Source organism: Drosophila erecta, unplaced genomic scaffold (genome assembly GCF_003286155.1).
Source record: "Drosophila erecta strain 14021-0224.00,06,07 unplaced genomic scaffold, DereRS2 tig00000294-arrow-arrow-pilon, whole genome shotgun sequence".
Lineage (NCBI taxonomy): Eukaryota > Metazoa > Arthropoda > Insecta > Diptera > Drosophilidae > Drosophila > Drosophila erecta.
In genome coordinates this window covers 1,194,120-1,211,190 of record NW_020825218.1, presented here as the reverse complement: position 1 = coordinate 1,211,190, position 17,071 = coordinate 1,194,120, and the positions used below count along the sequence as shown (strand labels likewise).

At 34.6% G+C, this 17,071-nt stretch overlaps 1 protein-coding gene across 3 annotated transcripts; it reads right to left on the bottom strand.

The window, feature by feature from the left end:
* Positions 1-392: 392 nt before the first annotated feature.
* LOC6555869 lies at positions 393-16,800 on the bottom strand. Of its 3 annotated transcripts, none has more exons than XM_001982710.3 (5): positions 16,552-16,800; positions 13,648-13,827; positions 12,997-13,585; positions 4,416-4,636; positions 393-4,358 (listed from the first exon to the last, which is right to left on the bottom strand). In XM_001982710.3, the coding sequence occupies exons 2-5, from the start codon at positions 13,706-13,708 to the stop codon at positions 814-816; spliced, it is 4,416 nt and encodes a 1,471-aa protein (XP_001982746.3). In that variant the 5' UTR covers positions 13,709-13,827; positions 16,552-16,800; the 3' UTR covers positions 393-813. The 3 variants fall into 3 exon arrangements, with proteins under 3 accessions (XP_001982746.3, XP_026839012.1, XP_026839013.1); XM_026983211.1 differs by lacking the exon at positions 16,552-16,800 and adding an exon at positions 16,289-16,545; XM_026983212.1 differs by lacking the exons at positions 393-4,358; positions 4,416-4,636 and adding an exon at positions 9,950-9,992.
* Positions 16,801-17,071: the final 271 nt, after the last annotated feature.

Below are 17,071 nucleotides of genomic sequence, written 5' to 3'. Positions count from 1 at the left end.
TTTATTTTTGAATGTCTTAAAAAACTTATTTTGCAATGTTATATACGTCGGCCTTTTCAAAATACTTAATTTATATGAAAACGAATAATCCTTTTATGATCTTGATTTTTTTTGTTAACTGACAAAATTGTATTTTTCGCGTTTTATTGTCCTATACATATGCGTACAAAATCATTTATTTTCATGGTACGAAAAAACTCACAAAAATAACTAAAAAGATTATGCAAAATTATTTTAAAATCATAATTTAAGACAAATACTTTGAAAATAAAAATAATCAGTAAATGAAATCAAAAATATTTTTACACGGAGAAATGCTATGATATTATATTCATTATTTTATTCATGATATTATTCAGTATATTTAATTATTATATACATATTTACTAGGCAAATAATAAATGGTTGCGGACGAAATATACATTTATGAATGCTTTGATTGTTTTACGATATTGATTTTTAATAAAATATATATATCTAATGCAAAAATCAAAAGCTTTTTAGTATGCAGTTAAGCATTTAAGTTTTTTTTACAATGAAATGTTAAATTAATGTATAGTTTTAGAGTAAGCACTAGATAATTATTTACTGAATGATGGGTTGATATACTGAAAATTCGCATATATATAGATTTAATTTTGTTTTGTTTTATATATATATATATCACAAGTTTGAAGATAGTTGAAAGTGTCTATTTTACTACTTATTGGCATAAAACGACAATCAAACACGCGCTTGATTAATAGTGAGTTATAAAAACAAGATTGTTATTGTTATGACATGCAAAGCTATGTATCTCGGAAGTAAAGAATCTTAGCAATCGATGCCATTTACAGTCGCACTGCAACGAAGAGATGAAACAGCAGTCCTTTCGGAAGAAGGATTGCTTCCGGTTTGAAGAGAATTTTGATCATCTATGGACCGAAATCGTAAAAAACCTTGGTCTGCTACAAGCATACTATCGGAAGCACTGGATGTTGTGCATGAATTCGAGCATGCAGACGCCTCCGAAGCTGATGAAGTCGTGCATAGCTCCGATCGTTGTTTTCCATTATTTGGAAAATGTAATTGTGTGCGAGAACTTGAATTTTTAGTTGCTGCTACACCGACAAGTGAAGATGTTTTTCCATTCATAGGTGTAGAATTTGGTGCCGTATCTTCAATAGGAATTACAGAACCGTGATCGTTGTTTATCAAGTTTGTACACTCTACATTATTTTCCGATGTAATATCGTCTTCTTCATCGTCTTCATCCTCGGAATTGTGATCATAAGGTAGCTGTTGTAGATGGGTCTCCCTTATAGGCATAATTTGGAACAGTTCAGTTCCACTTTCCAATGACCTTAAGTTCGAATTACGTCCACTTGTTTTTTGGTAATACCGTGGTCTATCTTTATCTGGTATTCCTAACGTCTGCGCTCCATTGGCGACTATTCGTTGAGTTTCAGCCGAAGCAATTGGTGACTCAAGGGTTCGACCTAAAGCACCAGCATTGGCTATACTGCTTAGAGTACCACTTTTGCAAACGCCGTTGTAATATCCGCGTTCAAAAGAATTAAAACTAGCATATCGTCCTCCACCTCCCCCATTTGATGAAGAGCACGAATTAGCTGAATTGGAACTTCGGCGCTCATGAGTCTTGCTTTCAAAAAAATGGCGTTCAAGTGCACCGTTAAACTTTTTTTCGCGACTATTTGTAATTTTTTGTCGGTCTTGAATACATTCATTATTTGACTGAACACTATGAACTGATTTTTCTTTAAACACCGGTCTCTCGAAGATGTTAAATTCATATCTCTTGTTTTCCTGCTCTAGTGGTTCAGAATAACAATTGTTTTGTAACAATTCTACTTGCTGCTGCAAAGTCCCAGAACTTGAGCTAGAACAAACTCCATTTTGATCGTAAATATCTCTTCGCTTTTGTTCAGATTTTGCAATGGCAGTACTGTGCAAACTAAAATTAGGATTTTCGTAATGATCTGGAACAGCATCAGTTATATAGTCTGTACTCATATACGTCGGATGCTCGTGGAAACGCATTTGATGCAATTGATGTTGTTGATTATAGTCTTGGGAAGCTTGAGCATTTAAAGTACTTCCAATCGACCCCGTATCATATGGCCTTTGGTACATAGGTTCCTGTAGCTGATATTCACAGGGACGACCGTTTGAAGATGCAGCTGTTGCTTGTCCCATTGAATTTAGAGCATAACTGTCATCATATATAAGTTTTCCTGTCCGCATTGTGTATGTATGGAGATTGGTATTTGCATTGCAAATAGCTGGATAGTCAGTTTCAAAATGCTCCTGACTAGAGCTTGATGTACACGGAAGAAAAAAATTTGTCACATTTGAGTTGTGGGTGCCTGTGCCGTTTCCAACATGTTTTTCTCTGATTGCATTGCTAGGTGTACCACCATCTTGGCCATATGCACCCACACCAGAACCAATCATTCGAACATCGCCAGCAACAGCGCTCAAAGAATCGTGACCGACACTTGTCTTAAGCCCAGCTACCCAGGATATTAAAGTAATTATAGCTATCTCTATGAGACGCAGAGAGAACTGATATCCCCATTGCAGCCAGTCGACATCGACAATACTTGTTTGACTAGATGAAATATATATAGCTCCGAATATCTGAAGGGCTGCCAGTAGTACAAACAACAGAGCTGTGGCAATCGTAATGTGAATGGCATAAGACAAATTTTGATAGCCATGTATATAGTTTTGAGATTTGCTGCGAAGGATGCGTTTTAGAATGCGGTATAAGTAAAGATATAGTAGCCCCAGGCTCAGGCATATAAAAATGTAAATTATCTGACATATTAAAGTCAATACCCGGGGCGGTGGTGGCAAAATTGCCGATGGAGACATTGTAGCAGTAGGTTGGCCTTGTTGGTTATAAAGTTGCTGCCGACGAAAGTACTGATGTTGCTGCTGTTGTTGAAAATATAAGTGATGATTTTTTAAGGTATAGGATTCAACGTAATGTAATGTAATGCAAAGTACAACGTGAACTCCGCAGCCCACAACAACGGTCAGCGGTCTTATCAAAGCAGAGTATCTATTGTTTTTGTGGTTTAGGGCCTTGAGGAAGAGAAACAATATAAGAACAGAAAAAGCAACTGTTAAAAATGTTGAGGGTAGATTAAGCAAGAGCTCTGAAGTCAACAAATTAAATCTCCCATGAACATTGTATGCATCAATGCAAAGGAAAGATATTCTCAATATGCAGATCATAATCAATATCAGATGAATGCAAACAAAATATGCCTGTGCGAACAAATGAGTAAGCTTGTTATAGGTAAGCAGTTTGTAAAGCGAATATACACATAAAATAGTGAATAGTACAACTGACAGATAGATGTGAATATTCCAGGCCCATGTCCAAGTTGTGTGTACTGCCGCAGCTGCAGCTGCCCCAATAGCATTGTGGTCCACTGCGCTCGTACCAAGCTCCCTAAAACCATCAGTTGTCTTTCCTGTATGTCCAGGCTGACCCGCATTTGTGGTGGCGTATGAAAATGAAGTGGCTGATACATCTCCTATAGCAGCAGCTGCTGATGGCGTTGTCCCTGCAGTCTGATTTGCATTTTCATAATACTCCAACTGACCGGGTTGATATTTGCTATGGTTAATGTTAGGACTAACCACGGAAGGTACATCAGCATCTATAATTTCCTCGTTAGTTGTAGACTTTTCGATCAGCACAATTGGGGAAGAGGGAGGGTGCCGCATTGTAATTATGGGTCGCTGTGTTACCTGCTTCAACAAAACCGCTGGTATGTCACCGTTCTTTCCGTTTGATCCCAAAATCCGCCTAATGTTTGGTAAAACTTCCTGTCTTTTATTTGGACCAATGACATCCGGTTCATAGAACCCCTGTCCTTTTGCGCTATTTGCCTTTTCGTTTAAAAGATCCTCTCCGTTGGTACGTGCTGGTGTATTTAAAGCTTTTTTTCGTTCATTTACGGATGTATCCGACTCTGTTCCGTGGGAGAAATTTGTTTCTAGACGATGCTTTGCATCCATGCCACCCGGAGCGAAATTTAAGTCCGTAATTTTATTGACAACGGCATCGTTACTATTGCTTCCTAGGTCTGGTGGTCGAATTGGTATTCGGTCCTGGCTGGGCATCAAACTAGGCGGTGGGATGGGACGCCTATTCACTGCAATTAGACCCTCATTATTGGTACCACGTAAAGTTGGCTTGTCCGCAAATGGGTTTTGATATTCTGGTGGAAGTGGAGGTGTGAAAAAGGCCCGAGATGGCGGAGAATATGATGGAATATCACCAGGATACATTGGTATTGTTGGTGACTGGGCTCCATTTATTTTTTTGAAAAGGTTCGGAACTACAAAGATATGACATTAAAGAAAAATATTATTATAAATAATCCTATCGTACTTACTCAATGGTATTGGCGTGGAAGTATATTGTACGACGTTCCTGTGACGATCCCTATCATGTGAATGGGGGCGGTTTGGATTTGGGTATGTCGGATTGTTATTACTTTTTAGTATGTCAGCGTTGGGCGCGGATGTTGGCAAGGCATGGTCCCTTTCCAAGTCTAATTCATAATTTTTTGGACGTCCACCGACACCATGTTGTTGATGATGTGCCGAGTGATATCTGAAAACATATACAGAATATATCATTGCGTTATGAATATAGGTATTTGTTAAATGTGGTTTATTAATTAAAGAGGATTGCAATAACATACTGGTTTTTTGTTGATTATTTTAACATTGCCACATTTACTTATTTAAGTAGGTCTGTCTCAATGCTTAAGAAGATAGACGCGTTATAGGGAAAGAGTAAAGAACGAGGAAAATATACAAAGAACCGGGGGTAATGGGAATGAAAAGTTCCGTTTTTCTGGCACATCGATGGAAATTGGGGAAGAAAATAATACAATTAAAAAAATATAAAAATGTTTCAAAGGTGTGAGCATGTAAGTTTTGTGGGGTTTGAAGGCGTTCGGGTGTGGAAAGATTTGGAAACATACATGGGCTGCGTTTATGTCTGCATCCTACGTTCAACTTTATAGTTCGCTAGATCATTTATAGTTCCCCAGATCTCGACAATCATAAAGACGACAAAACGGGCATGGCTAGATAGTTGGCATTATAGGGTTCCTTCTACCTGTTACATAATTTTCATTTTCGAATCATCGAATTTAGTAATTAATATAAAAAATTAAGATCTTATTTTGTGATAAAAAATTAGTTTCGATCGCTTTAAGAACAGTCGAGAGTCTGAATATGTTATAGTAGGATAAAAGCTATTATAGTCACAACATAATACTCTGTAGCAGTCATGATCATAGTTAGAGCTAGTAATTTAAAATAAGGGGAAAGTAATTTCTAGTTAATCTACTTAGCACAACCAACCAAGTCGGGACTATCAACTTAATCACAAATATGATTACATATAAAATTCAAAACATCGTTTTACGGTTGGCTGTGTAATTAACAGTAGTCTAATGGTATAAGGAAGTAATATGGAAGTAATATATGAAGTTGCGAGGGAAGGCAACAGAAGAAAAGTACCGATTATATGTACGATTACTTGTTACCATTTCTCTCTCTCTCTCCATTGACGAAAACTCGTGAATTAAAAAAAGGTTTATTTAAGAGAATGGTTGGACTTTAGATAGATGCAAAATACTTCCCAACCCCTTACGCCAACTTCCTTACTACAACAACTCAATTTCTTTATGATTAACCGTGGCTGGATTAGAGCCAAGACTAATATAATAACTTAAATGCGTAGGGCCAAGGCAATGCCTTACTTTTTTTTGTACACGTTGTTTCGCGCTCTCTTGGCTCCAAGTTCTCTTGCATTTTATGTTTAAAACTCAGAGAGAAAGAGAGAGAGATAGCGCTCTAACCAGTCTTGTAGACATACAGCGACAACCGACCGTATTCTAATGCTTTACAAATTTGCCGAAATATTTTATTTAAAAATAACATTTATTTGAATGATGTGCTAATCTAATTTTATATTTTTGGAAAGCATGCGCTTCGTATCTGCCTACATCAATTATTGAAGAATATTTTAATAGATCATTTTAAAACTAAATTGCGTAAATCTATTACCACACAAAAGCTATAGTCGAGATTTCAGTTTCATCGATATTAAAAAGAAAACAAAAAAAAATTGTAAAAGTACAAGCCTTAAGGGTTTGGGTGGTTCGTGGGCGTTAAAGCGGAAAACTTTTTTTGGCATATCAACAAAAAATGTCAATACAATCCCTTTTGTGTGCGTGCCAACCATTTGAAGCAAACTTGCTCTGCGTACTAGAATCTGCATGCCAAATCTCAACTCTCTGGCTTTTATGGTTCCCAAAATCTCAGCGTTCATTCTCTGCTAGTAATCCTATCCTTATCCAGACACCCCCAAAATTGTCTGGATACGAATTTAGCACACTTGAGCACTTTGATCATTATACTTACAGTTGTTGGAAGCAAGTGAATTTTTTCGATCTTAAATTAATTAATTGTGCTTTATTATATTCAGTAAATACAAAAACCTTCGGTTTAAAATGGTTTTAATGAAAAAAATCTATAAAAAATAAATAAATATAGCAATAATATATACAAAAAAAAAATAATATATAAAGGCAAGAATTGAATTCGCCAAGGAGCATATGGACAAGCCTCTGATTTTTTGAATTCTTTGCTTTAGAGCGATGAATACAAGTTTTGTCAATTTGGATCAAACGAAAAAAAGTATGTTTGGCGTCCTCCGAACATGCAACATCATCCACGATAAAAAAAAATGCTTGGTCTGCCACGCCGCAGATGGGATGAGCAGCTTTGGTGGAGAGTTTGCCACATAGACTTCATGAAGTATATAAGCATAAAGGATATCCAACATAATATTAAAAGTTAAAATAAAAAAAACATTTATTACTGTATAGAAATACACTGTTTTGTCAAGTGTGCTAAATTCGTGTCCAGCTAATTTTGGGGGTGTCTGGATAAAAACGAATGGCAAAGAAAGAACACAAAAGCTAGAGAGATGAAAATAACGAAACTTCTTCTCTACTTAGTAACCTACCCGCACAATAAAATATTACTGATTCAATCATTTTATGTATTTTTGTATATACCTAAATGAATCGGATACTTCCTTCTACACGATTACAAATTTTTCAACGAATGCTATGCGCGTAAAGTGTACAAAAATATATGAAAAATGCGTTTGTAGTTTCGGAAAAAGTTGTCGATTGCCTTAAAGATTATTATATAATGCTCAATCAACGAAGTTTATTTGACCCACCCTTTTCTCTACAGCTTCGAATCTCTTCTTCTATGTTTTTTGTGTTCAGTCACAAAGACACTTAACTTTAAGAAAGCGAATGGATCACGAATGTTGTCGTCACCAAAATAATAGCTGTATAATGCTATGCCCATTTATAGCCGTTACGCATCTTATGTTATGATTATATGGTCTTTCGGACTAGAAGAGGAAGTAACAGCAGGAAAAAAATTGGGCTGAAGGGTTACTTCCCCCACAAGACCTGTTAATCCAAAATCTAAAGAAAGCACCAACTTATAGCTCATTTGATAAAATCATTTTGCAAACTCTCTTTCGTCATCGTTTCGATTTTTCGTTGCAAAGTAAAAAATTGCTTCCCCCATGCAATCAACCATCTTCGAAATTTTCATCAATGACATGTTAATATTGCGTGATTAGCGAGTTTCTCGATTATCGAATACACCTTACTCAGATAGTGGGACTGCGAAGAAGGAATTTTATAATTTGTTGCCAAGTCGATAGAAATTGTGCAAAAAAATAATTAAATGAAAAAACACCCATATTTTAAAAAGTGTGGACGGGACAGGTGGCGCTTTTAAGGGAACCGCTTATATTAAATATTCCCAGTCCATCATCGTTACAAAATCGCTCTAATACAAGGTGCGTTCCAATATAAGCACCACTTCAAAACAAACAAGATAGAATGCTATAGTCGAGTTTTCCGACTATCAGATAACCGTTACTCAGCTAGAGGATGTGCTAACGAGAAATTTCAAAATTTCCTGGAATATCGGTAGAAATTGGGGAAAAAATAATAAAATATAAAAAATATAATATATAAAAATATAATATATAAAATATAATATATAAAATAATAAAAAATAACTTAATAACATTTGGAAACTTGCGCTGCGTCTAAGTCTCCGGAAGGTGCGTGCTTAATCTCAACATTCTACCTTTTGTAGTTCCTGAAATCGAGGCGTTCATACGGACAGACGGACAAGAATGTATATACTTTATATGGTCAGATATTGTATTTGATATTGAGAGCATAAAAATCTATAAACAGAATTCACTTGCTTGTGTGAGTGAAAACAGTAAGCAAAAAAGTGTGCGTAGTTGTGCTAGAAGACGATTTTCGGTCCGAAATCAATTTTGATCTAAGAAACGAATTTGATTATTGTTTTGGTCAATTTCGATGTAATATGATCTAATAAAATATTATTTACAAATTTATGCCGTGACTATTATTTTTTAAGAAGATATTTTTAAATTCGTTAGTAATATTCGTTATATAAGCGCGCAAAATTAGGAAAATAAATTTTCTATATTTGTTCTAAATTTTTCTATTTTAAATTTCTATATTTTTCTAAATTTTAGAATAAAATTTCTAAAATTTCCTTTATTTTTTTCACAATTACTTATCGTACTTATATTATTGTGGTTTACTAAATCAGAAAATCAACTTTTATTGAATATAAACAAAAAACGGAAAATAGCAGCAAACGAAGAGCTCTATTTATTTGCCACCTTTAAGCAAACGTATTAAGAGGAACTAAAAAAGAAACAATAAATTTGGTGCGCTATTCTTCCCACAAAAATTAGAATATAACAAAAACATTTAACAAAATAATTATAACAAAAAGTTAAAAAACTTCAATGCAACCTGTTTATTGCAAAATTGAATTCTTGAGGCAGGACCAGCGCACCTTAGCATTACTTACTTCAAATATATTTTCCACGTCGCAAGCTGAATACTCTAACTACACATTTTCTGGTATAATGTAACTTATGAAATTAATTAGGTATTATTATGTACACTTATTCACCTATTAATATTTCTATGATGTATTTAAATAATTATCATGTTAAGGCAATGCAAAATTATAGTTTTTAATATTGAGTAATTGTAATTGAGTACAAATAATATAGATTGGAACGTATACATAAACTTCTGAAATGAGGTGCTTTAATACAGCTTTTTGGACGGTCCAATGCAATGCAAAATAAGACTTTTTACTTGGTGGCAATCGAGTACAAATAATATAGATTGAAACTTATACATAAACTGAAGTGAAGTGCTTTAATACAGCTTTTTGGACGATCCAAAAGCATGTCGAACAAGTGTTTTAGCTCGTTGCCCGGTATGGCCGCCAGTATGCCGGTGCAAGCCTTATGAATGGCCTCCATGTCTTTATAACAGTTACCTTTCATCGGCAAATGCATTTTTCCGAAAAGGTAGAAGTCGCACGGTGCCATATCAGGAGAGTACGGGAAGTAATTAATTGTTAAAATGTGATCTTTGGTCAAATAATCGGCCACAAGCGTCGATCAATGAGACGGCGCATTATCGTGCAACAAACGCCAACTTCCATCCTCCTGACATTCGGGACGAACACGTCGAATACGGCGCACCAAACGCTTCAAAGTAGAATACCGCATTAACGTTTTGGCCGGTTGAAACAAATTCTTTGTGGACAATACCCTTGGAATCATAAAAACAAATCAGCATTTTCGGTGATCACGGATTTTAGTAGGTCCATCATGTTCATCGTCATTTATGTCCTCACGACCACTTTGAAAACGTTGAAACCACTCCTGCATTCTGATAGACAATCATCATCAATTGAAACCTTTCGGTAAAAGTTTTACCAATTTTAAAACAAAATTTAATGTTGGCTCTTCGTTCAAAGCTCAATTTCGCACCGATGACAAAAACATACTGAAAGTTAAAACACAATATCTTCAGTTCCAATAGATACAATTTTTACTGGAAGTCGATAAAGGATGGCAGATTCTAACGCACTAGTCGACATATAGATGGCGCCACAAGAGGCGATAGATTCAAAAAGTTATGTTTACTTTGAAACGCACCTTGTAATATGGTAAGACACACATGCGTATTTGTTATACGGGGTATTTTTAAAAAATGAAAATTTATATTGAAATATTTTATGTTTTATGACATCAAGTCTATTAGGAATAATTTTCTGATAGCTAATTTTGAAACTCCTGACGGACTTGTTGACTTTGATGTCATCCGAGAGCTTACGAATTAAATCAGGGATCAGTAACCAGAATGACTAGGTTAACAAGAAGTCACGTTAATCCAACTAGATTAGGGCTTATGCGGGTATGTCTGGCAATTCAAACACTTAGTCACACTGTTGTAGCGGCAATTAAAACTTGTAACCAAAACAAGCAATTTCATCGAAATACTCCCGAAGTTCAGCCTCTACTGCTGCATTTGTCCAAAAAGTGAACGATTACTTTAATTGCCTGAATAGCAGAGTATTAATAAGTAGAGTATTATAAAATGCGCGCTTCAATTTAATACTGTTTGGAACGTCTAAGGAACGTTAAATATCACGGGATTCTTATATATTGTCTTGATGGCTTGATACAAACTACTGAAGCTATATTTGGACTCGTATTTAAGGACCACGGACCACTTTTTCTTTCTAACTAGTAGAGTTAATATTCCCATTGAGAATATATTTTCGTGCGCTTGAGCAAATGGTAGTAACGAATTTAATATAATAATTGCCAAACTAATATCCCTACACATTTTTTAATTCTTGCGCATTGCGAATCAGATGATGATGTTATGTTGCCCATAGAGTTCGATTCAATTATATATCAGCCTCGCCTTGAAAAAAAGGAAAAAAAAAACAGCAGCAAGAATGTTCTATATAATTTTCAGAAATTGTACAAGGCAATGAGAGGTATTTTGGTACACCAATCCCCATCTGATATTTTTTTAATATCTGCAAAATACGCATTAAAGTTTTTAAAAATAATAAAAAAAACAACAGTGTTTAAAAAATGTTGTGTAGAGCAATGGATTAAGTGCACAAATGAATGTAACTATTTGTCATAATGGATTTACTCAAATAATGACTGTTATGTGCATAAAATTGATCTTTTAAACAAACTTATAAAAGTTTTACTTTCTAAGCATTGCATGTAGACTGTGATACCTGATATATCTAATAAAAAAAAAAATAAACAAAATATATCGAAAAGCAATAGATAGAAAACTATGTAGCTCAGCTGGGGAACTATTTTCATGTTCATGTTTAACATTTAAATATTTCAAGCCGAGGTTTCAAAGGTCAAATAAATATACAATTGTAATGGCCGCCCCGTGTTGTTCCACGGGTACCCATACATATATTATTAATATATATTATATTATTATTATTATATTATTTTGGCAATGATCTCCCTTCCGCCTTTTTGTCTTTTGAATTTCGCGGCTATGTACAAAGCGCTACAGAGCTCGTATCTGGCAATACTAAAGGTCTTGACATAACCTACAAAACGACGCTATGCATGATTAGTTTGGATATTGCGTTCAACAGTTATAGACGTGTAAACATGGAGTTCACTAACGCCGAAGTACGCGCTATTTTAAAGTTTTCCTTCGTTAAAGGCAAATCCGCTAGAGAAACGTTCCGTGAGATTAATGGTGTTTTGGGGGATGGTACTCTATCACTTCGAACCGCGGAGGAATGGTTTCGACGATTCAGAGCCGGTGAAAACGACACCATGGATAAGCCAGCCGGCGGAAGACCTGTGACGACAAATACCGATCAAATCATGGAATACATCGAGTTAGACCGGCATGTGGCATCTCGTGACATCGCCCAGATGGGAGTTAGTCACCAAACCATTTTAAACCATCTGCAGAAGGCTGGATACAAAAAAAAGCTTGATGTTTGGGTGCCGCATGATTTGACGCAAAAAAACCTTCTGGACCGAATCAACGCCTGCGATATGCTGCTGAAACGGAACGAACTCGACCCATTCTTGAAGCGGATGGTGACTGGCGACGAAAAATGGATCACATACGACAATATCAAGCGAAAACGGTCGTGGTCGAAGGCCAGTGAATCGTCCCAAACAGTGGCCAAGCCGGGATTGACGACCAGGAAGGTTTTGCTGTGTGTTTGTTGGGATTGGAAGGGAATCATCCACTATGAGCTGCTCCCATATGGCCAGACGCTTAATTCTACCATCTACTGCGAACAACTGGACCGCTTGAAGCAGGCGATCGACCAGATCGTGTAGTGTTCCACCAGGACAACGCCAGACCACACACTTCGTTGATGACTCGTCAGAAGCTACGGGAGCTCGGATATAGCCCGGACATAGCGCCAAGTGATTACCACCTGTTCCTGTCCATGGCGAATGCCCTTGGTGGTGTAAAGTTGAACTCAAAAGAGGCTTGTGAAAAGTGGCTGTCCGAGTTCTTCGCAAATAAGGAGGGGGGCTTCTACGAGGGAGGTAATATGAAGTTGCCGTTTAGATGGAAACAGATTATCGAACAAAACGGCGCATATTTGAACTAAATCCGATCACTGTAACACTTTTTATAAAGCATTGAATAAAGAGCAAAAAAAGCGGAAGGGAGATATTTGACAACCTATTATTATATTATAATTTATGTACATATGTATATATAATTATGTAAACGGTATCTAATTAGAGCGGCAATTTTAACAAACGAACATAAAAAAATTCTTTAAAAAAATTGTAGTCACGGCTTCAATTTTAAAATAATATTTTATTAGATCACATTACAACAGAATTGATTTCGGACCGAAAATCGTCTTCTATTATTGCCTATTGCCGCCACCAAAAAAAGTGGCTGCCGTTGTGTATTGCCGTTACGCACTTGTTATTCTAATGTCTTTGAGGTAACAAATGTTTCAACGACTTACCTCTGTGTTGTTAAAAATGGTGTGGCAACAGTAGTTAGACCTAACGAATAACTTGTGTCTGGTATGCTTCGCTTAGTGGTTGAGGTTGTACCATATGCTACTTTTCTGAGAACAGCTGCGACACTGCTCTCAAGATTATTTAATTTTTCGAAATAATCCTTTTGCACTATAGATGAGGTCCCTGAAATCATGTTGATTCCAGTGCTGTTGCCGAAGTTATGATTTCCATTAGACTTTTCTTGTGAATTGGTTCTGTTGCCCGTTGAACTACTTTCCTCCAAAAGTAATGACTTCGTCAAGGAAATATGGTGAATTGCAATTAATAATATAAATAAAAAATTGACATAACGTTGACGTGAATGCATTTTAGGCGGTAAGATAGAGATAAATATGGAGCCCAAATAACGCTTTAACAGCGTAATGTAGGAATTACATTCAGTGAACGTTTTATGAGCACATATCAGTAAAGCAGCTGGTGCAATTATATCGTTTTTTAAAACTGTGATATCGCTTCCATTGGTGGTTGTGATTTCAATACGATTTTCCCTTAAGTTTCCATTTATTTCCTTGTCATAACAATTTTTGTTGCCTTAAACAATGTACAAATATTTTAAAAGATATAGACGGCACAATTAAATGTGTATACCTTACCTGATGTGGACAAATTCTTCTTCTTCACATTGATTCGAAAGCTGTGGTACGTGTCATTCATGATATCGTATTCTATGATGTGAATCGGTGACTGTATTAGTGGCTTAGCTAACTGGACTTTTAGCTCGATAGTGTATGCCGTTTGTTACACCTAGTAAAACCGTTGCAGCTTGTGACAACCTAATTAAAGGTAAATATGTAAAAGGTTAGCAGTTTTTATATATTTATGTTTTTTATTACAATTGTTGATTTTAACAAAACTTATTCTGCAGAGATTAGTGTTTTTTATATTTATATTTAAGTATTAAATAGTTTTTCAAGTCACTGGAACCTGCATACTTAGTTTTCTAACCGTTACATATAGTTCCCGAGATCTCCCGTTCATAAGAACGGAAGAACACACGGACATGGCCAGTAATACGGCTCGGCTAGTAATCCTGATCAAATTACTTATACAGAAATATTTTATATGAACACGCTTCATTTTACCTATTACACACATTACCTAACCATTTTATAAAGTTACTTGAGAACCAGGGCTATTCCTGCAGTTCAACAATTCATCACTGCTCAAAAACATCAGAAAATTGTCGGCTTCTACGCCACCAGACCCAACTGCTCTTAGCAAACTTTCGTGCACGATCTCTTCTTAAAATGTAAAGTAATAAAAGGGTGATGATTGTTAGCTTAAACGACGCAAGGTATTGAGATATTTAAACAAAATTGAGTTTTGAAAATCACGAAAAAATAAGAGAGAACGGTATAGTTGACTTCCTCGACTATTAGATATCCGTTAGTCATCTAGTTCGATTGAAAAAAATAATATATAAATACATTATATGGTCGGAAACGCTTCCTTCTACCTGTTGCGTACTTTTTAATGAAAAAAGTATATCCTTTTACTCTACTAGTAACAAGTATAAATATGGTTATATCGCATTGTGAATCCTAAAAAACTGTTTTAAATATTTTGTGTAGTCGGTTATGACAATATAGACTCGATTCAGTTAGAAGAGAACGAGTCAAACGAAGGAAACAGATACGAAAAAAAGGCAGAATGATATAGACGAGTTCTTCGATTATAAGATACCCGTGGAAGTGCGAACGAGAAATTTCGACATTAGAAATAGAAATTAGAATAGAAATTTACAAGACTAATAAACTAATGAAAAAAAATCTAAACACTTTTCAAAACTGTGGGCATGGCAGTTTTGGGTGTGGCAACATTTAGAAACAAACTAGCGCTTGTCTGCGGAAGCTGCATGCGTTATCTCAACATTTCAGCTTTAATAGCTCCTGAGATCGAGGCGTTCATACGGAGAGACGGGTATGACCAGATCGACTCGGCTATTGCTCCTAATCAAGAATATATATACTTTATATGTACATACTTTATATAGTACATACTTTTCAACAAACCTAGTACCTTTACTGTACGAGTAACTGGTATACAAATATTATGATTTCTTACCAAACCGTATATTTGAAAATATTGAAAAACAATGGTGGGTATACTAAATATTAAATACCTCCAAAGCTGTCTTTTAATCTTTAAAATTACCAGATGTTTAAATTTTGCTTTTGGTTTTAGTAGTCTATTCAGTTGAGTTAAAAACAATGGAGATATAAAAACAAAACTAGCAGACCCAAAACTTTACTGTTTTAAAAATTACGAATTTCTTTATCTAGCAAATTTTATTTGGTTTAAATCGGAGCCCTCTTTACGGAGAAAATTTAGAAAAGTAAAAAAGTCAAATTCAGCGGCATTAAAAATGTATGTATTTTAATATTTTAAGTTTGATTGGCCATGTGGAGATCCACCCGAAATACGTTAAAGAAAACATTGTGTTGCCATTTTTTAAAAATTTTACGAATATCCATAGAAATGGTTTTTTGTATTTAGTGATAGAGCGTTAAAAGGGTTAAATTAACAAGTGCAAAAGCATTAAAAGCTTAGAGAAACTGAACCCAAGTTGATGAAAATTGGTGAGCAGGGGATTGAGCTTTTTTTGTAAATACTAGTCAGTCAACTAAAAGGTAAAATCGGAACTACAGGGATGTTAATGAAATCTGAAATATGAACATTTCAGCTAAAAAAAAATGAGTTAGTGAAAATGCCCACGATATAAAGGAACAAGATGTTTGATAGCGATTCGATCACGAGTACAATATATTTAAAACTATATTTACAATATTAAAAATCGAATAGACATGTTAATCTTTTACAAAAAAAAAAAATGAAAAATGTATCAATTACTGTTTTGATCTAATTATAAGATCAAAAGAGGGCACATGCCTATTGGTTTCATTTCTAGATATCTCCCAAATTAATAGAAATATAATAAAACAAAAGTGATTAGGTTTGAAATAGATCAATTACTTATGTATATAAGTACAATTTATTTCTTTTACGGTAAGAAATATTTTTTGTTTCTAATTAAATGTTTGCTTATCCTGTTATTGGAAACGCTCATTTGTAGTATTTATAAACAGGTACTAGGCAGATGTGCATCAAATGAAATAGTTTGGATAGCAAACAGTCAAAAAAAAAACCACAGAAATTCGTGACACACGATACTGTCTAATCAATGTCAATACATATAAATAATATAAATTAGAAAACGAACTATATCAAATTCACCTTATTAAAAATGACAAATTAGTATCGCATTATTCTGTTCCGTCTGAATTTTTACTAAATTAATTTAACTCAGCCAATAAAGTCCGAATATGTTGTACACAATATACACACACGATGCAATGTAAAGTATAAAACCTTTTGTTAGATAACTTCTTTTAAATATACTGTTATATATGATACAATTATTAACGAAAACATAAATTTGAGCACTAGCGCAAAACAACATATTGGCTGTTTAACTTCAGATTAAATAGAATACGTACATGTATTCCGATGTGTACACATTAGTAATAGATGTTTATATACTTTGGTTATACAATCGGTTTTAAAATAGGCTTAAATAAGCCATTGGTTTTAGCACTACTCCTAAAAAATGCCCACTATAAACACATTTTAATAATATCTTTGACAAAAACAAATTCAGTTTATTATGACGTCTCGACTTTTCACTAAATGAAACACATAACTACAAAATGGTGGATATTATTTCGATCAATAATCGATAGCAATTGTATATCGTAGTACTTATACCTTGTCACGAAGTCCATGCATTGTGATTATTTTCTTTACAGGCTATATGCACTGATACGCTTTAGTCAAAAGCTCCAAAGGTGACAATATAATACATAATATAATAAGATATATAATATATAATATATAATATTATATATATATATATATATATATATATTATATTCAAAAAAATATATATATATATATAATATAATATATATATATAATATAATAATATATATAATATATAATATATATAATATTTTTTTT

Bases quoted from the DNA above. Each gene is read 5' to 3' on its own strand.
- LOC6555869 (XM_001982710.3), bottom strand. From the start codon at position 13,708: ATGAATGACACGTACCACAGCTTTCGAATCAATGTGAAGAAGAAGAAT. The intron at 4,637-12,996 runs GTAAGTCGTTGA...ATATGTTTTCAG, and splicing joins CCATTTTTAACAACACAGAG to ATATCACTCGGCACATCATC. The intron at 4,359-4,415 runs GTAAGTACGATA...ATATCTTTGTAG, and splicing joins TTCCACGCCAATACCATTGA to TTCCGAACCTTTTCAAAAAA.